The 17,369-nt window shown below is 38.5% G+C and overlaps 1 protein-coding gene across 1 annotated transcript; it reads right to left on the reverse strand.

Moving 5' to 3' along the window:
• Positions 1 to 2,843: 2,843 nt before the first annotated feature.
• Positions 2,844 to 4,473, reverse strand: LOC143565259 (embryo-specific protein ATS3A-like). The gene is made up of 3 exons (XM_077052277.1): positions 4,320 to 4,473; positions 4,141 to 4,248; positions 2,844 to 3,286 (listed from the first exon to the last, which is right to left on the reverse strand). The coding sequence occupies exons 1-3, from the start codon at positions 4,440 to 4,442 to the stop codon at positions 3,017 to 3,019; spliced, it is 501 nt and encodes a 166-aa protein (XP_076908392.1). The 5' UTR covers positions 4,443 to 4,473; the 3' UTR covers positions 2,844 to 3,016.
• Positions 4,474 to 17,369: the final 12,896 nt, after the last annotated feature.

A 17,369-nucleotide genomic window follows, 5' to 3' on the forward strand; every position in this document is an offset into this window, starting at 1 on the left:
ATCGAAGGGATAGAACTAAAATCTTCCAAAAAGCTAGTTTAGATGTTCAGCGTGAGGTGCTCTAAGTGTGACTCCATGCGCTACCTAGTTATCTCCTGAAAGACACGTAAAAACATTTGAATCAGTATAAACTGAGTGAGTTCACAAGTTTTAGTAACTTGATAAATCGTATTGCATCATAATCTTGATACAAATCATTCTGAAACATAATTCTGACAGCATCATTAAAACACATGTTTGGTAAAACATAGTTATATCAACATATTCTGATAAAATCGTTCCGCGGGTTACGCGCGAACATTTCTGGGAACTGTGCTCGTCTATGCAAAGTGGCGCTGCCACTACGAGCTAAAATAAGTAATACCGTCCCGCGGGTTACGCGTGAACGTTTCAGGAACATGTGCTCGTCCATGCAAAGTGGCGCTGCCACTACGAGCTAAAATAATAATTCCGTCCCGCGGGTTACGCGCGGACGTTGTGCCGGAAAACAAGGCGCTCGTCCATGCAAAGAGGCGCGACCCCTACGAGCGGGTTCAAACCCATAGTACTGCCCCATGACCATACTAGGCACTCGTCCATGCAAAGAGGTGCGACCCCTACGAGTGGGTGGATCAAACCAGCAGTCCCTACCCTTAGAGTTCCAATGGTAAAGTGATCACTTACTCGAGTTCTAGCGCACATACATCGAAAACCTTGGATAACCGTTTGCATTACTCATCATGAAACATAACTTAAACACATAATCGCTTGCATAGCTTGTAAGTATACCATGATAAAACATTATTTAAGTACGTGTCCCTTGCCCCGAAAACAGTTTAAAAATAGTGAAAACAGTGAAAATAGGGGCTGTGAGACTCACCTGTGGTTCTTGTTAAGGGATTAATCGAGATTCGGGTTTTCTTGGTGTTGGCCTCGGAATCGAAGGTCTAGAATACGATTAAATAACAAGAAGTATATATATTAAGATCAAGAAATAGGAGAATATGAGGTTTGGAAAGTAGATCTCAAGTTTATAACCTCGGCTTACCTAGTAACTGGAACGGAATCGAAAATAACGGATGCTTGGGAGATGATTAGTGCAAGTTTGCAGTTCTTTGGAGTGTGTTTTGAGTGATAACTTAGGTTACATATTTATAGGCAAACTCAAGGGAACACAATCCCTTGCTTTAGGGGATTGAAATCTTTTCATATCTAGGGGTAATGATGATAAAGTATGGAAATTATTATTGTTTATTGTTTACTTAAAAGTGGAGGAGTGAACAAAAGATCTTGATTTGATTTGGACAGGACATGCAGGTCTGGGGTTGGTGAGAATAGGGTGGCTGACAGTTGACTTTTCATGTTACAGTGTGCTTTTTCAGGTACTTTTGTCAGTGTACAGTAAAAAGTGGAAAAATCCCTGAAACACGCTATTGTTTCCTTTTGGGCGGGAGTAATCTCCTTATGTCTGGAGAATAGACTAAGTGTTCTGTGCGCATCACTTTGTGCGCAAAGCTTTCTGCGTGTAGGACATTTCTTTGCTGCGGGTAGGTGCGTAACCTTCTCGTAGTTGGGGATATTGAGTTTCATTTGTAGATTCTCCAGGTGGTCTTGATATTTCAACATAGTGATCAGTCATGTTGAAGTCAATTCCATCTTGGAGCTTCAGACAAACTAGCTCTCAATGTTCCCGCCATGCGGGGAGGTTAGTTCCCTTCCGCACGCGCATAAACGATGTAGGATGCACCCGCCTTAGCATCATGCGGGATGGTCAACCCATAGACAACATAACATAAAGCCAAAACATTCACGCATGGCGCATATAACATATGCTCACGCTGGTTCTTAACATGGTGCGCTCGCGCAGGGCGCACATAACAAATGCACGCGCTGACTAACATGGCGCGCTCGCGCAGGGCGCACATAACAAATGCACGCGCTGACTAACATGGCGCGCTCGCGCAGGGCGCACATAACAAATGCACGCGCTTAATATTTACAATCACCTAATTATTAGGTTGATTACTTAGTTTAAGGGATTGGGAATTACCGGGTGTCACATTTATCTTCTAGTCCGAAATCCGAATTGAGGTTATGTGCATCAACTTGGGAGCAACAAAGAACATGTGTTTTTGTCATCAGAGTTCGAAATCATACGTTTAAACTTTAACGTGACGCTCGATGCTTTAATAAGTTTTATAGGTATTACAATTCACAAAGGGTCCTTTATGAATCAAAGAATAACACCAGTTCAAGCTGATTTAGGTTACAACTCAACGAAGACTCTTTTTGCAGCATATAGCACAAAGAACATATGATATAATATTGAACCATATAGCCAAGAGTTGCATTATAATGTATAGATACATAAAAACTTTTAGATTTACATATCGTGTCATATACAATGTGACGTTTATTTAACTTAAGATTGTGCGTGCACCAGTTGTCTTAAGAGTCTCTACACAATTGGATAAAAGTTTGTCAAGCGAATTGGCAATGAAGACTAGTTTTTTATTATCTCTGCATAAATGATAAGCTAAACAATTCCCCGGTTTTCTTCCTGTATTTCTTGATTATCTTCAGGAATCCTGTTTTATAAATTAGTACTTAGTATAGTTTATAAACATAAAACAAATATTTATGATTATTAATTTATTATGCATTTTATGAGCTATATATATATATATATACCATCAAAGTTGAGTTCATGGTAGTGAAGAAGCAAAACTAATTTATCATGGAATTGCAGTAGATCAACTGTCACTCGCATCTTCGCCACTATCTAAATTAGACCCCTCTGCTTTCAATTCCTGTATGTTTACTTACAAAGTTAAAACAATCAAAATAACATACGCGTGACCATATAGTTAAAACATACATCAATACCGTGCCAACCTTCATTATTTAACACACCAAAACACCACAACCGTCTTGTCACATACACGTAACCATATAGTCCACATTACATACACCTCGTGCCAAATATTATTCAGACATACGTATCTAAAAGGACACGACTCGAACCCAAACCTGAACCCTATTTCGTTGCTGAACGAGCTGCATACCCATAACAATAATCTGGTCCGTACCATACATCAGCCGGTATCCAAACGTTAAAATAAAACGAAACCGCCCGTATACTAGACCCGTACACATCTACTCTCTCAGGCTTCCACCCATCATAACCACTTCTATACAAATACAAGTAACATACATCATAAGTGCACGGCCCGTATAACGTAAACGTATCCGACGAACAGCTCTCGAACATCCGTGATGACGGATCATCTATCCTCGGTGTGTAAACCTGACCATCAACTTCAATTAGCCATGTAAACGAACCGAACGCACACGAACACTTAATCGGATAAATATTTGTGTTCATGTTCGTTCGTTAAAAAATGAATATGTTCGTGCTCGTTGATTTAAAATCTAAACGAACAGTTCACGTTTGAACAAACGTAAACAAACACAAACAAATATGCATGAACACACTTAAATGAACACAAGCAAACATATATAAAACATTAAATAGATGATTTATCCAAAAATAAACATAATTAACATAGATGAACGTATGTGTTCATGTTCGTTCGTTAAAAAATGAATACGCTCGTGTTCGTTGATTTAAAATCTAAACGAACAGTTCACGTTTAAACAAACGTAAACAAACACAAACCAATATACATGAACACACTTAAATGAACATAAACGAACAAATATAAAACATTAAATAGATTATTTATCCAAAAATGAACATAAACAAACATAAATGAACGAACGTGTTCACGTTCATTCATTTAAATGAACACAATTTTTTAGTTCATGTTCCTTAGTTTATTAAACGAACAAACATAACCAAACTTACCAAGAAGGGTTCACCGAATGCTCGATTAGTTTACAGGCCTAATTTCAATTTATCAATTATCACTCTAAATAAACTGCACACCAAGTGTATGATGAAATGCTTCAAACAAAGGACAAATGAGTGAACATAAATGAACTTATGTGTTCATGTTCGTTCGTTTATTAAATAAACGAACATATACACCTAACGTTCGGTTAGTTTACAGGCTAATTTCAGTTTATCAATTATCAGTCCAAATAAATAAACTGCACACCAAGTGTATGACGAAATGCTTGAAAGAAACGAATCAAAACCTGATTGCCGTACGCATCACCGAAGGCGAGACTGATCTGATCGTAGGTGTATCGAGTTGAAGAACAACTGGTTGTGATCTCAACAGTATACGAACAGGTTCGTGCATTCTATATATTAACAAAAATGAAATTAAGTTATTGATTGATTGATAATAATAATAATAATAATAAAGTAGTACCTGGTGATTAGTGGTGTTAATCTTGAAGTTAGGGTTAGCTTGAGGTTTTAAAGTGATTGATGATCTGGACTGGGATGTGGAGAATAGGGCAAACAGAAGAAGTAAACAGAGTGATTTCATCATGTTTTGGTTGAGAGTTTGTGTGTTTGTGACTGATATCACTTTATTTAACTTTCAACTATATAGTTGTTTACAGTAGTGGTGGGAGGCTTGAGTTATCTCTGATATTCAAATTTTATCTTTATTTGTGATATTTTTGGTGGATTATGAGTTTATGATAATAAAATATTTAAACTAGGCCTTACGAGATTTCAGTTCGGATCCCGAGCCCACAAGTTTTTCTTCCCACAGCGTGTTAGGTCAAAGATTTTCTGCTATTGTGGCTAGGGTTGTAAGCGGACTGGACGTCCGGTAATGTCCGTTTAATAATATTGTGTATGTTGAAATTCCTTAAAGAACGAAGAATCTAAAGCTTGTTTCTTGTAAAACACTAATAATTTGTGGATTTTGAACTGCGAACCATTACTTTATTATGATTATGTGTTTGGTTAGTAACTTACTATGTTATTTTGGATATCATGTGATGTAATATTTATTAGAGTTTATGTTAAGTATTTTGATATGTTTATGTTTGTTTGTCCATTAATGTTCATTAGCATTCATTGGTGTTGTTTGTCCATTGGTGTCTGTTAGTGTTCGGTTGTCCATTAGTGTCTGTTAGCGTTTACGATATACTAATGAACGGGCACGGACAAACTCAATTCATTAATGAACGGACACGGATTTTGGTTCGCTAAAATGTTTGTGAACCGTCCGTTTTTCTGACAAAAGCTTAACGGACAACACATACAAGGTCTTGTCTGGTTCGGTTCAGTCCGCTTACATCCCTACTTGTGGTGGGACAACGATTATCAAGTGGCAGCCGGTGGTATAGTTTCTGAGAGAACGCCCAAGCCAAACTCTAAAGTTAATGTGAGCTCGATTAAACAATATTGTTAGGCAAGAATAGAACGAGTCTTTTCAAATTAGAAATTCCTATGGTCTAAATAAAAAGAAAGTATCCGTACTTAAAAAAAATTAAGTTTCAACTACCTAGGCATTGTTGTTGTTTGGAGAGTTGGTATGATTAGTGGTTCAAAATTTTAGGTGTGTTTATTAATTTGTTACACAAACAGAAAAAATGTTACATGATGGGTATACAAGTGTGTGGACCAAAGCTAACCAAGAGGCACTTTTCAGCACCAAAAGATACACAATTTTAGGGTGTATAATAATATATAATAATATTACATTATATGACTTTATAGAAACATCCAAACGATTTACAATGTAGTGGCAGGTAAGCGGGCAACAAGCTGCGCCGCAACCCCTTTTGGATAGCAAACCCAATCCGACTAAAAACAAAGTTTTGATTCTTATGGGCTGATACGTTACTATACACAACTTTCTGAACCCTATTCAAAAGGTCCACGGCATCCGGGGCTAAGAAACCAAAAGTGTCAAAGGCGAAGGGGATAAACACGTGTTGATTCTCCAAACAAGCTCTCTCGTGTTTAGCAACCTTGCCCGATGCCGCCTTCAATGCTGCCTGGCCTGCTACAAATCCAGTGTCCCTAATCCCAACAAGATGGGACACTCCTGTGAGGTCGACACAAGCGTGTTTTCCCCCTACCCACCCAAAAACAAGAATATCGGCCGGTCGTAATGTAGATCTTCCTTCTTGAGGATCCGTAAGAAAGTTTACGGGGGCTTCCTTTTTAGCCGAAATTCCGGCTCGTTTAAGAACATCGTATAGAACATCCCTCACCAAATCATGCATGTACTTAAACCCAGGCAACTCTTTGCAGTGAACTGCATGCTCGCCAAAAGAATCCAAACAAACCTTACGGCAAACTGGGCACGGCTCATCTACCGGAAACAAATGGATCATTAACTGATACTTCAGGATGGCCTGGTACTCCAAAGCCGACATATGTTGGCCCAATCCTTCAATAGGGAGAACACTTAAAAATCTTGAGTCCGAGGAGCCCGAAGACACTCAAACACCGCTTTCTGACGAGGGGATAAATCAAACTTCATTTCCAAACTCTTGATGATTCCACTATAAAGGGCACTCGCCAAAACATGTTGGGCTTTGGGGGGGCGGTGTCTTTATTAAAGAAACCGCTAATGTCAAAATCGGGAAGTGAAATGTGCAACCGATCTATCGCACTCCCATAATCGGAGTCAAACCCATCAATACCGCAACCTCGAAGAATGTGGTCTTGCAATTCCTAAGATTGCGCCCTCGAGACCACAAACGCATAAGTAGAAACGTCTGAAGCAGAACATAAACCCAAACCTCCAAAACGAGTCGGAAGTGATGCCAACCTCAATTGAAAATCTCCAAAGAAGGGACCACCACAAACCACGATGTCCTCAATCGCCCCCCCGAAGACCATTGTCAAACACAGAAACTGCTTCCCCTACATACACAGGTTGGCATGTTCTGAGACCAAACAACAACTTTCCAACTCCCATACATGAGCGGAGCAAAAGGAGCTCGCATTGAGGGTCCCGCAAATGCGGGAGATAGCTCATCAACTCCACAGCTCGCGAAGCCCTTTTCATAGCAAGTTCATTGATGAACCCGGCATCCCGGCCCCCCGAGGAGTTTCACACCTAGCACCGGTCTTCCAATCTCACAGGGAAACACCCCCTCCTGCACCTTAACCCCATTGCACGACAGCCAAAATACTTCGGTTTTCTTAATATTAAGTTCAAGGCCCAGGCGGGGACCCTCCGACCTGATAATATCTAAAGCTTTAGCAACCTCTTTAGAGTCTCCAATAATTGTACCATCATCTAGGTACCAAGCATGAAAGAGAAGCTTACAGGAACTCTGGACTAGATGAATAAGTGGGTGCAGAACTAAGGCGAAAAGAAGAGGTCCCAAAGGGTCCCCCTGCTGAACTGTAACACCCCGACCGATGGCGGATTATACATCGGGGCGCCACGTATTGTTTCATTACTCGTGACACTATTTGGGTGTCTATATTTAATAAATACATTTCATTGCGCACGCGCAGAACACGACATAAAGTAACATAATTCATATCATAACTTAAAATATTCAAATAACATAAACTTGTCTTGTTACATTTTAAACTAGGTCCAAAAGAAAAGAAAACATCCTATGTGTCCTCAAGCTTCCAGAAACAGCTACAGCAAACCTGAACATGTGTTAAAATAAAACGTCAACACTTGCGTGTCGGTGAGAAATCAAGTTTAATACATATAAATAGATAACAATATCTGCGCGCATCATGTGTATAACTGGTGTTCAACAAGGGTGTAAACAGATTGTGATCAAGCCTAATAGATCATAGCTCATAGTTCAACCCGTGCTCCCAATTGAGCACAAAAACAAGAAAACTGTGCAAGTGTAAACAAAAGAGAAATCATAAACGATAGTTCTCCCGTGTTCATCTAATGGATCCATGAAAACTGCGGAATAGGCCGACAAGACGGTTAATGATCCACACATACAAATAAACAGCCAAGTCTACGTCCATAACACATGGGGTTTTGCGCGACAAAAGTTTATAAACAAGTTTAAGACTCAAGTTTGTACGAACACATGAACATCCCAAAACATTAAAAATAAAGAGGGATTAGGTACGAGATTACTCACCTGAAAAAGGTGTGTTGAAAGATAATGCAAGAACCAACTTTTAAATAAGCACAAGTTAACCTATAAATAGAGAATATTGGTTTAATGATTTGTTTTAATGTCTTGAATATATGTTAGCATAGTAATATGTATCTTTAACAAATTATTATATATTATATATTACCGGAAATCTGGGCAGGACAAGGGAAAAGACGAAGGCAGAGAGAGGAGGCGGCTGAGGAACAACGGCAGAGGGCAAGGAGAAGAGAGCAGAGAAGAGTTTAAGTGTTTGTGTGTGTAGTGTTAAATAACAAGAAAATAGTATTATATATAGGGAAACCCTAGGGAACACAATCCCTTAAAAAGAGGAAAATATCTTATCAAATCAAGCAAAAGATATTTAAAAGTACAAGAAGCCAAAAGCAAAAGATATCAAAAGATATGCCGGCAGCTGCAGGGGGATGGGGAAAAGCTGACAGGTTACAGGATAAAGCATGGGAGGAGTCAGATAAAGGTACTGGTCAAGGCATGGGAAAAGCAGATTTCAAAAGATTATGTCAGTCACTTTTTCTGTCAACCAATAGGATTGGTGCGCATGCTGCGCCGAAAGTGGCTTTTCGGACAGATGTCGGAACTGACCTAAAGCTCAAACAAAAGATAAGATATCAAAAGATACAGGCTGACCTAAACAGAAGAAAGGACTTAAGGTCTAGCGCGAGAAGGTTCGAGCGCGCGAGGGCGAAGGCAGACAGAACAAGCCTTAGCGCGTCGCGGGAAGAACTACCGTTCTTAGCGCGCTGCGAGAAGAACTACAATTCTTAGCGCGTCGCGGGAAGAACTTGTGACAACTGCCCGATCCGACCCGACCCAGGTACCCGTTTTCGAATCCGATTCTTTTTATGATTTAAAATTTGATTATTTAATCTTTGTAAATTTAACATTTAAATAAATCATATGTATACATATATTTTTATATTACTTACTAATAATAATAATTTCTGTCCCGCCTCTTTCTCTCTCTTGACACCGTCCCGCCTCTTTCTCTCTCTTGTCGCCGTCCCGCCTCTTTCTCTCTCTTGTCGCCGTTCGGCCTCTTTTCCCTCTTTTTGTCGCCGTCCCGCCCCTCTGCTTAACCCTTGAGCCTTGAACCCCTTTTTCTGCTTTGCTTGTCCTTTGGTTCTTCCCGCCTAAGGATGTCTGCGCAGCTCCACGCGCCAGACTCCTTACAAGGAAGCCTGCGTGAAGACCAGTTGTTCCTGCGATACGCGAGGCGAACTGTTCTCGCAGCGCGCTAAGAATTGTAGTTCTTCTCGCAGCGCGCTAAGAACGGTAGTTCTTCCCGCGACGCGCTAAGAATTGTAGTTCTTCTCGCAGCGCGCTAGGAACGGTAGTTCTTACCGCGACGCGCTAAGAATTGTAGTTCTTCTCGCAGCGCGCTAAGAATGGTAGTTCTTCCCGCGGCGCGCTAAGGATTTTAGTTCTTCCCGCGGCGCGCTAAGGATTGTTCTCTGTCTGCCTTCGCCCTCGCGCGTGCGCTCGAGCCTTCTCGCGCTAAGTCTTTTCTTCTGTTTAGGTCAGCCTGTATTCTTTTGTGATACCTTATCTTTTGTATGAGCACTGTAGGTCAGTTCCGACATCTGTCCGAAAAGCCACTTTCGGCGCAGCATGCGCACCAATCCTATTGGTTGACAGAAAAAGTGACTGACATAATCTTTTGAAATCTGCTTTTCCCATGCCTTGACCAGTACCTTTATCTGACTCCTCCCATGCTTTATTCTGTAACCTGTCAGCCCTTTTTCCTGTTCCCCTGCAGCTGCCGGCGTATCTGTTAATATCTTTTGCTTTTGTCTTCTTATGCTTTTTTTTAATATCTTTTGCTTGATTTGATTTGATCTTTTCCTCTTTTTAAGGGATTGTGTTCCCTAGGGTTTCCCTATATATAATACTATTTTCTTGTTATTTAACACTACACACACAAACACTTAAACTCTCTTCTGCTCTCTTCTCCTTGCCCTCTGCCGTTGTTCCTCAGCCGCCTCCTCTCTCTGCCTTCGTCTTTTCCCTTGTCCTGCCAAGATTTCCGGTAATATATAATATATAATAATTTGTTAAAGATACATATTAATATGCTAACATATATTCAAGGCATAAAACCAATCGTTAAACCAATAATCTCTATTTATAGGTTAACTTGTGCTTGTTTAAATATTGGATTCTTGCATTATCTTTCAACACACCTTTTTCAGGTGAGTAATCTCGTACCTAATCCCTTTTTATTTTTAATGTTTTGGGATGTTCATGTGTTCGTACAAACTTGAGTCTTAAACTTGTTTATAAACTTTTGTCGCGCAAAACCCCATGTGTTATGGACGTAGACTTGGCTGTTTATTTGTATGTGTGGATCATTAACCGTCTTGTCGGCCTATTCCGCAGTTTTCATGGATCCATTAGATGAACACGGGAGAACTATCGTTTATGATTTCTCTTTTGTTTACACTTGCACAGTTTTCTTGTTTTTGTGCTCAATTGGGAGCACGGATTGAACTATGAGCTATGATCTAAGGCTTGATCACAATCTGATTACACCCTTGTTGAACACCAGTTATACACATGATGCGCGCAGATATTGTTATCTATTTATATGTATTAAACTTGATTTCTCACCGACACGCAAGTGTTGACGTTTTATTTTAACACATGTTCAGGTTTGCTGTAGCAGCTTTTGGGAATCTCTTGGACGCGTAGGATGTTTTCTTTTGTTTGGACCTAGATTAAAATGTAACAAGACAAATTATGTTATTTGAATATTTTGAGTTATAATATGATTTATGATACTTTATGTCGTGTTCTGCGCGTGCGCAATGAAATGTATTTATTAAATATTGACACCCAAATAGTGTCGCGAGTAATGAAACAATACGTGGCGCCCCGATGTATAATCCGCCATCGGTCGGGGTGTTACAGAACTACTGTTCTTAGCGCGCTGCGAGAAGAACTACAATTCTTAGCGCGCCGCGGGAAGGACTACAAATCCTTAGCGCGCTGCGAGAAGAACTGCAATTCTTAACGCGCTGCGAGAAGAACTACAATTCCTAGCGCGCTGCGAGAAGAGTTCGTCTCGCGAATCGCAGGAACAGCCGGTCTTCACGCAGGCTTCCTTGTAAGGAGTCTGGCGCGTGGAGCTGCGCAGACATCCTTAGGCGGGAAGAACCAAAGGACAAGCAAAGAGTTAAGAGAAAAAGGGGTTCAAGGCTCAAGGGTTAAGCAGAGGGGCGGGACGGCGACAAGAGAGAAAAAGGGCGGGACGGCGACAAGAAAGAGAAAAGGGCGAGATGGCGACAAGAAAGAGAAAATATTATTATTAGTAAGTAAAAATATATATTTTAAATGTTAAGTTGTAAAAAGAAAAATAATTAAATTTTAAATCATAAAAAGAATCGGATTCGAAAACGGGTACCTGGGTCGGGTCGGATAGGGCAGTTGTCACATGAACCCTAGTGGTGGACCAAATGTGGCCATTCCCCACATATAGCCTGGCCGGTTGTCCTTATAAAAAGTTCACCCATAAGGAAATAGATGAGCATCGGGCTCGAACCTCATTCAGAAGGGCAGTCCTGTCCACCAAGTTGAAGGCATTACAAAAATCAATAGTAAGCATAGCCAATGACCCATCAGAATGGAACTTACTTAAAAACCTGTTCGCTCTATGAAGAACGGCCTCTGCACCACTAGGGACTCCCACCCCAAACTGAAAGTCGCACAGGTATTTAGTAATGTCTTTCCCAACCACCCCTCATAGCCCCCTTAGATATCAATCTTCTCCAAATGGCACATACGGCAATGGGTCTAATCCCATTGTCTGGTTTGAGCAACGGCGTGAGAGGAGCCGACGCAATGAACTCTGCCAAAATCCTTGGGCATCTCCCCCCCAAACATAAATTAACCATCGCAGTAGTAGCCTTTAGTAACCCATCAGCGATCGGCGATCCCTCTCCACAAAATGCATCCAAAATATGTTGTGCCCTCAATCCATCTCGTCCGCATGACGTTCCTTTAGGGAAGGATTTAATGCATCCAAGCACACAATCCTCATCAACAACAAGAGGAGGCTCAGAAAGCAATGAAGCAGGCATAACCGGCGGGGGCAAATTGGGATGCTTAGCCACTAACGCTTTCAAAGTGTTATTGCCGAAATGTGCAACCCTTGAAGAGCATAATACTTTAATGGCGGAAGTGAAATGCCCGTCCGCCACTTTTCGTAAATATTGTTTCACATTGGCGCATACCGCAACATCATCGTGCTTAGCGAGAGGCTCCTTATGACTCGAGTTCACCCCTATAGGTGTGGCAAAAAGGGATAAAATAAGCGCATCAAAACCATCCTTAGCACTCCAACTTGCTAGTGCTTGTTGAATACTATGACATTGCAAAGAATTTCTATTACCGGACCTACGCTCCTGACGTTTAGAAGGTCTGAAAACACGCAACGTGCACCGCGGTAACAAGAAAAGTTTCACCCACGCCTCAACAGAGTCTGGCATAGCAACCACCTTACCCAGAGCCCCAGTTAACGCTTGAGCAAATGCCATACGACAACTATAAGGGATGCTCTTAACAGTTGTGATAGGAAGAGAGAAGACGCGGTCAAGGAGAACCTCATCCACCACTATCCCTCCCAAGGGATCAACATCCCTCATAACATGCGGTTTATCAATCCCCACAATAAACTCCTCCACAGCTCCCACACCCTCGTTGTACTTGGTGACTCCATCAGCATGAAGACACGTCCGTTTAAGAGCATTTGGACGCATACACACCCCATATAGCCACTGGTCCGAGGCCTTAAAAGCCTCCCCAACCAAAATAAATAAATCACAATCCGTGGAAATGGCGTCCCGTAGGGTCACTTTCCGCTCATACGACGACAAATGAAGTCGTTTGATATGCGCAATTAACCGAGAGATCCCCCTTGACCACGCCCGTCCATTCGGGCAACAATGGAACCCCCTAAAAGGACATGGCCAAACACCCACCGAACCCACACTATTGTCTAGGGTGTTAGACATAGCACCCTCATCAACCACACAACCATGTCCACCTCCCGTGCCCACCTCCCCCGATGGGGCTCCTTTGACAATCCGAGCCCTTGTCATAACCCCTCACAACAAAAAGGCCAACAAACAAACTCGAGCTGAGTTTTGGGAGTAAAAACCCGAACTAAGAGGAGAAAGGAGAGCAACCGCCAGTTGCTCTCCCCTTCGTAAACCCAAAAAAAAAACCGATTAACTCATTGAGACATTTTATCGAACACCTGGCGGGCAGACCCAAAACCGAGGATTAAAGGCAAAATTGAAATAGCAGTAGGGGTGGTGGTGAGGAGAGGACGAGGATATGATGTGGAGATGATGCCGGTTACTGATGTGTGACGGCGGGTTGTTCTTTAGGCGAAGGTGTAGCAACGGTGGTGGTGGAAATCTGTGGCAAAGGTGTAACAACGGTGATGCTGGTTACTCCAGTAATAAACTAATAGTAATAAACCAACATGTCATTGTTTAATAAACAGTTGTGTTCGGGTTTACTAGTTTAACATGTTTAATTAAATTGGTCATGTTAGGGTTGACACTTTTAACCCGTTTAATTAAATTGGTTGACCTGTCAACCCGTTTAAAATTATAATAAAAAAATGTATTTTATAAGGTTAACTTGCCAACCATATTAACAAAATTATTACAACCGCCGAAGTCTGACTTGTTTAGATTAGAGTTACACAGGTCGTGTTCGAGTTACACAATTTTAATTGTGTCCATGTTAGAGCTGTTGTCTTTAACAAGCATAAATATATGAGTTGTGTTTGAGATATCTTCTATTTATTCAACTAACCAACTCAACACGCTTGACACCCTACACAAAAATATAAAACATGTAGACGCGTTAAGCCTGTGTTACCAGTAACATACATAGGTGGTTTAATATCAACTGCTATATCTTCTAGTCAGAATTGAGGTTATGTGCATCAACTTGGGAGTAACAAAGAACACATGCTTTTGTCAACAGAGTTCGGAATCATGCATTTAAACTTTAACGTGACCCTCGATGTTTAAATAAGTTCTATAGGTATTACAGTTCACGAAAAAGCTGATTAAGATTACAACTCAACAATGACTCTTTTTGCAGCATTTACCACAAAGACCATATGATATAATAAAGACAATCTATTGATAGCGCCCATATACATTTTAATGTATAGATACATAGAAATATTTGAGATGGAATCATAAAGACAATCATATTCATTTTAATGTATAGATACATAGAAATATTTGGATTTACATCGTGCCCATATACAATGTGACATTTATTTAACTTAAGATTGCGCGTGCACCAGTTGTCTTAGAGTCTCTACACACTCGGATAAAAGTTTGTCAAGCGAATTGGCAATGAAGACTAGTTTTTTATTATCTCTCTGCATAAACGACAAGCTAAACAATTCCCCGGTTTTCTTCCTGTGTTTCTTGATAATCTTCAGGAATCCTGTTTTAGAAATCAATAGTTACTACAACTTATATTCATAAAACAAATATTTATGATTATTAAGTTGTTATGCATTTTATGAGCTATATATATATATATATATATATATATATATTCCATCAAAGTTGAGTTCATGGTAGTGAAGAAGCAAAACTAATTTATTATGAAATTGCAATAGATCAACTGTCACTGGTGTCGAATCTTCGCCACTATATAAATCAGCCACCTCTGCTTTCAATTCCTGTATGTTTACTTACAAAGTTAAAACAATCAAAATGACACATTGATCATATTACTTTTGATATTGTTTTTTTTACCTGGAATATGTTCTTGTATTCCTCTTCCTTTTTTGAGAAAAAGTCATTCATCTTTACAAGCTCATTCTTGAGTAATTGTTTGAACCCCTCGTCACGGCTCTCGGGATCCATTAAATTCAGTTGTTTTTTCAAGTCTTTGTATGACATACATTCATGCTCCCATTCTGGCATGATGATGGATATCTTGATGCGAAATCGCTTTCCAAATTTCATCTTTGAACTCTTTTATTTTTCTGAGGTGTTTCTCTAAAGTTGACGTGTTATCATTTATGGACCTAAATCCGAGCAGCGTTAAAGCATATTCTACATATTCTAATATTATTCGCGAATCATACCGTGCTCTTGGTACTTTTATTACGCTAATAAAATGGTACTTAGTCAATATATTCGACGTATATGCTTGGTTAGTCATAGTTATTGTCACCGGGAAGATTGAATATTATATTTGTTCACTAGGATAGTACCCGTGTTACACACGGGTTGACATTAGATATTTAACAAAATGTATCTAAAACTACTATACAATATCATTATATATATATATATATATATATAAACAACCATAATATATCATCAAATTTATAACCCAAAAGATATAATATTTATCTATATTGGAGATATAGATAATAAGATAGTCTACATAAACAGTTAATAATTACACAAACTTAAGTTTACAATATATAAAAGTCATTACAACTAATTAGATGTTAACGTTGCTACACAAACATGATAGTCAAAATTTGCAACTTCAAACAAAATCATCAGTACCTAAAACCTGAAAAAGAAAAACAAAATATGGAAGTCAATTAACTATTTAACTCAAATGTGACTAACATATATCATAAAGATTTCATGTAAACATAAATATGTAAATACTTTTGTTGTAACACACACAAAATGTTTATATGTAACACAAGTTTATATAAATAACAAAATAAATAAAACTGGTTATAAAAAATTAAAGACTTTTGAAACTATCATATTATTGAAAGAATCATACTAACCATAAACTCTAAAATAAAAGAAGATATAAACATGTGAGGTAAACTTACCAACCATCAGCTTCATCAACAATCCAACAAAAAACCAAACTGCCATCACAACCTACGACACCAAAAAAACGATTTTAACAGTTTATTGTACGTTTTTATATATTAATGTAATAATATAAACAAACAAACATTGCAATCAATAAACTAAAGAATTAAACTAATTAAGTAAATAAACACATTATTGAATAACTGTCACCTTAAACTTCAACATCAGATTGAAAGGAACTATGAAGATCATCAAAATCGGATTCGTAGTTTTGACACTCTAAAAGCCATTTAACCTTCTCACCGACCTCCTCTTCCAAATCAAAATGTGCCCTGTGTTTTCTCTCATTCGAAAGCTTCAACTGATCCAAATCTCTTAAAAGATAAAGATCATTTGATTGCAATATTGATCTTGGCTTCACAGTCTTCTGTTGCCCATTCACATACTTTATAACAAACAAATTCTGAAAAGGATAAAAAAACCATTGACTCACATTGACAACCGGAAGAACCTCTTGATCATGTTGTACAATATCCTCTCGAATAGCATTCATCAGTGAGTTCTCTTTATCAGATAGAACAACTTTTCGATTCCCGGCTGCGTATATTTGATACTTCTTGAGAATATCAAAAGACAAAACAGAGTAGATGTTATGCTTGTGAATTACCGAGCGATCACTGATAATGAACTCATATCTATTGTTATCGGAGCAAAACTTCCAGTTAACAATTGTCGACATTGTGGACGAAAATTAAAAAGTGATTGTGTTTGATTGTCTGATTGAAGAAATTAGGGTGTGATTGTTCATCTTCAAAAACCGTATAAATTAATCAAAAATAATGGCGGTTATTGAATCCATAAAACTAATTATTAACCCTATACTTTTAGACTGTTTATAAACATTATACCTATATTTTGTTTATTTTTTAAATCTGGGATATAGATAAGATATACAATATATATCAAATAAATTATAATTAAAAACATACATGTTTAATAATTTATACTATAAATACAAGATAAAAAAGATACATAAAAAATGTATATAAACTACCATACAATATCATAATATATATATATATATATATATATATATATATATATATATATAAAACAAAAATAATATATCATTAAATTTAGAACCCAAAAAGATATAATATTTATCTATATTGGAGATATAGTTAATAAGATAGTCTACATAAATTGTTAATAATTACACAAACTTAAGTTTATAATAAAAGTCATTACAACTAATTAGATGTTAACGTTGCTATACCAACATGATAGGCAAAATTTGCAACCTAAAACAAAATCATCAGTACCTAAAACCGGTTTGATATTAGATATATAACACAATGTATATAAACTAACATACAATATAATAATATATAACGAAATATAAACATTCAAAATATAATAACATATAATGCTATATAAACATATGGTCCCGAGTACTATACAATGTATATAAACTAACATACAATATAATAATATATAACAAAATATAAACAT

The sequence above is a fragment of the Bidens hawaiensis genome, unplaced genomic scaffold (genome assembly GCF_021521415.1).
Source record: "Bidens hawaiensis isolate Kalapana, Puna unplaced genomic scaffold, B.hawaiensis_p1.1 tig00022311_1, whole genome shotgun sequence".
NCBI lineage: Eukaryota > Viridiplantae > Streptophyta > Magnoliopsida > Asterales > Asteraceae > Bidens > Bidens hawaiensis.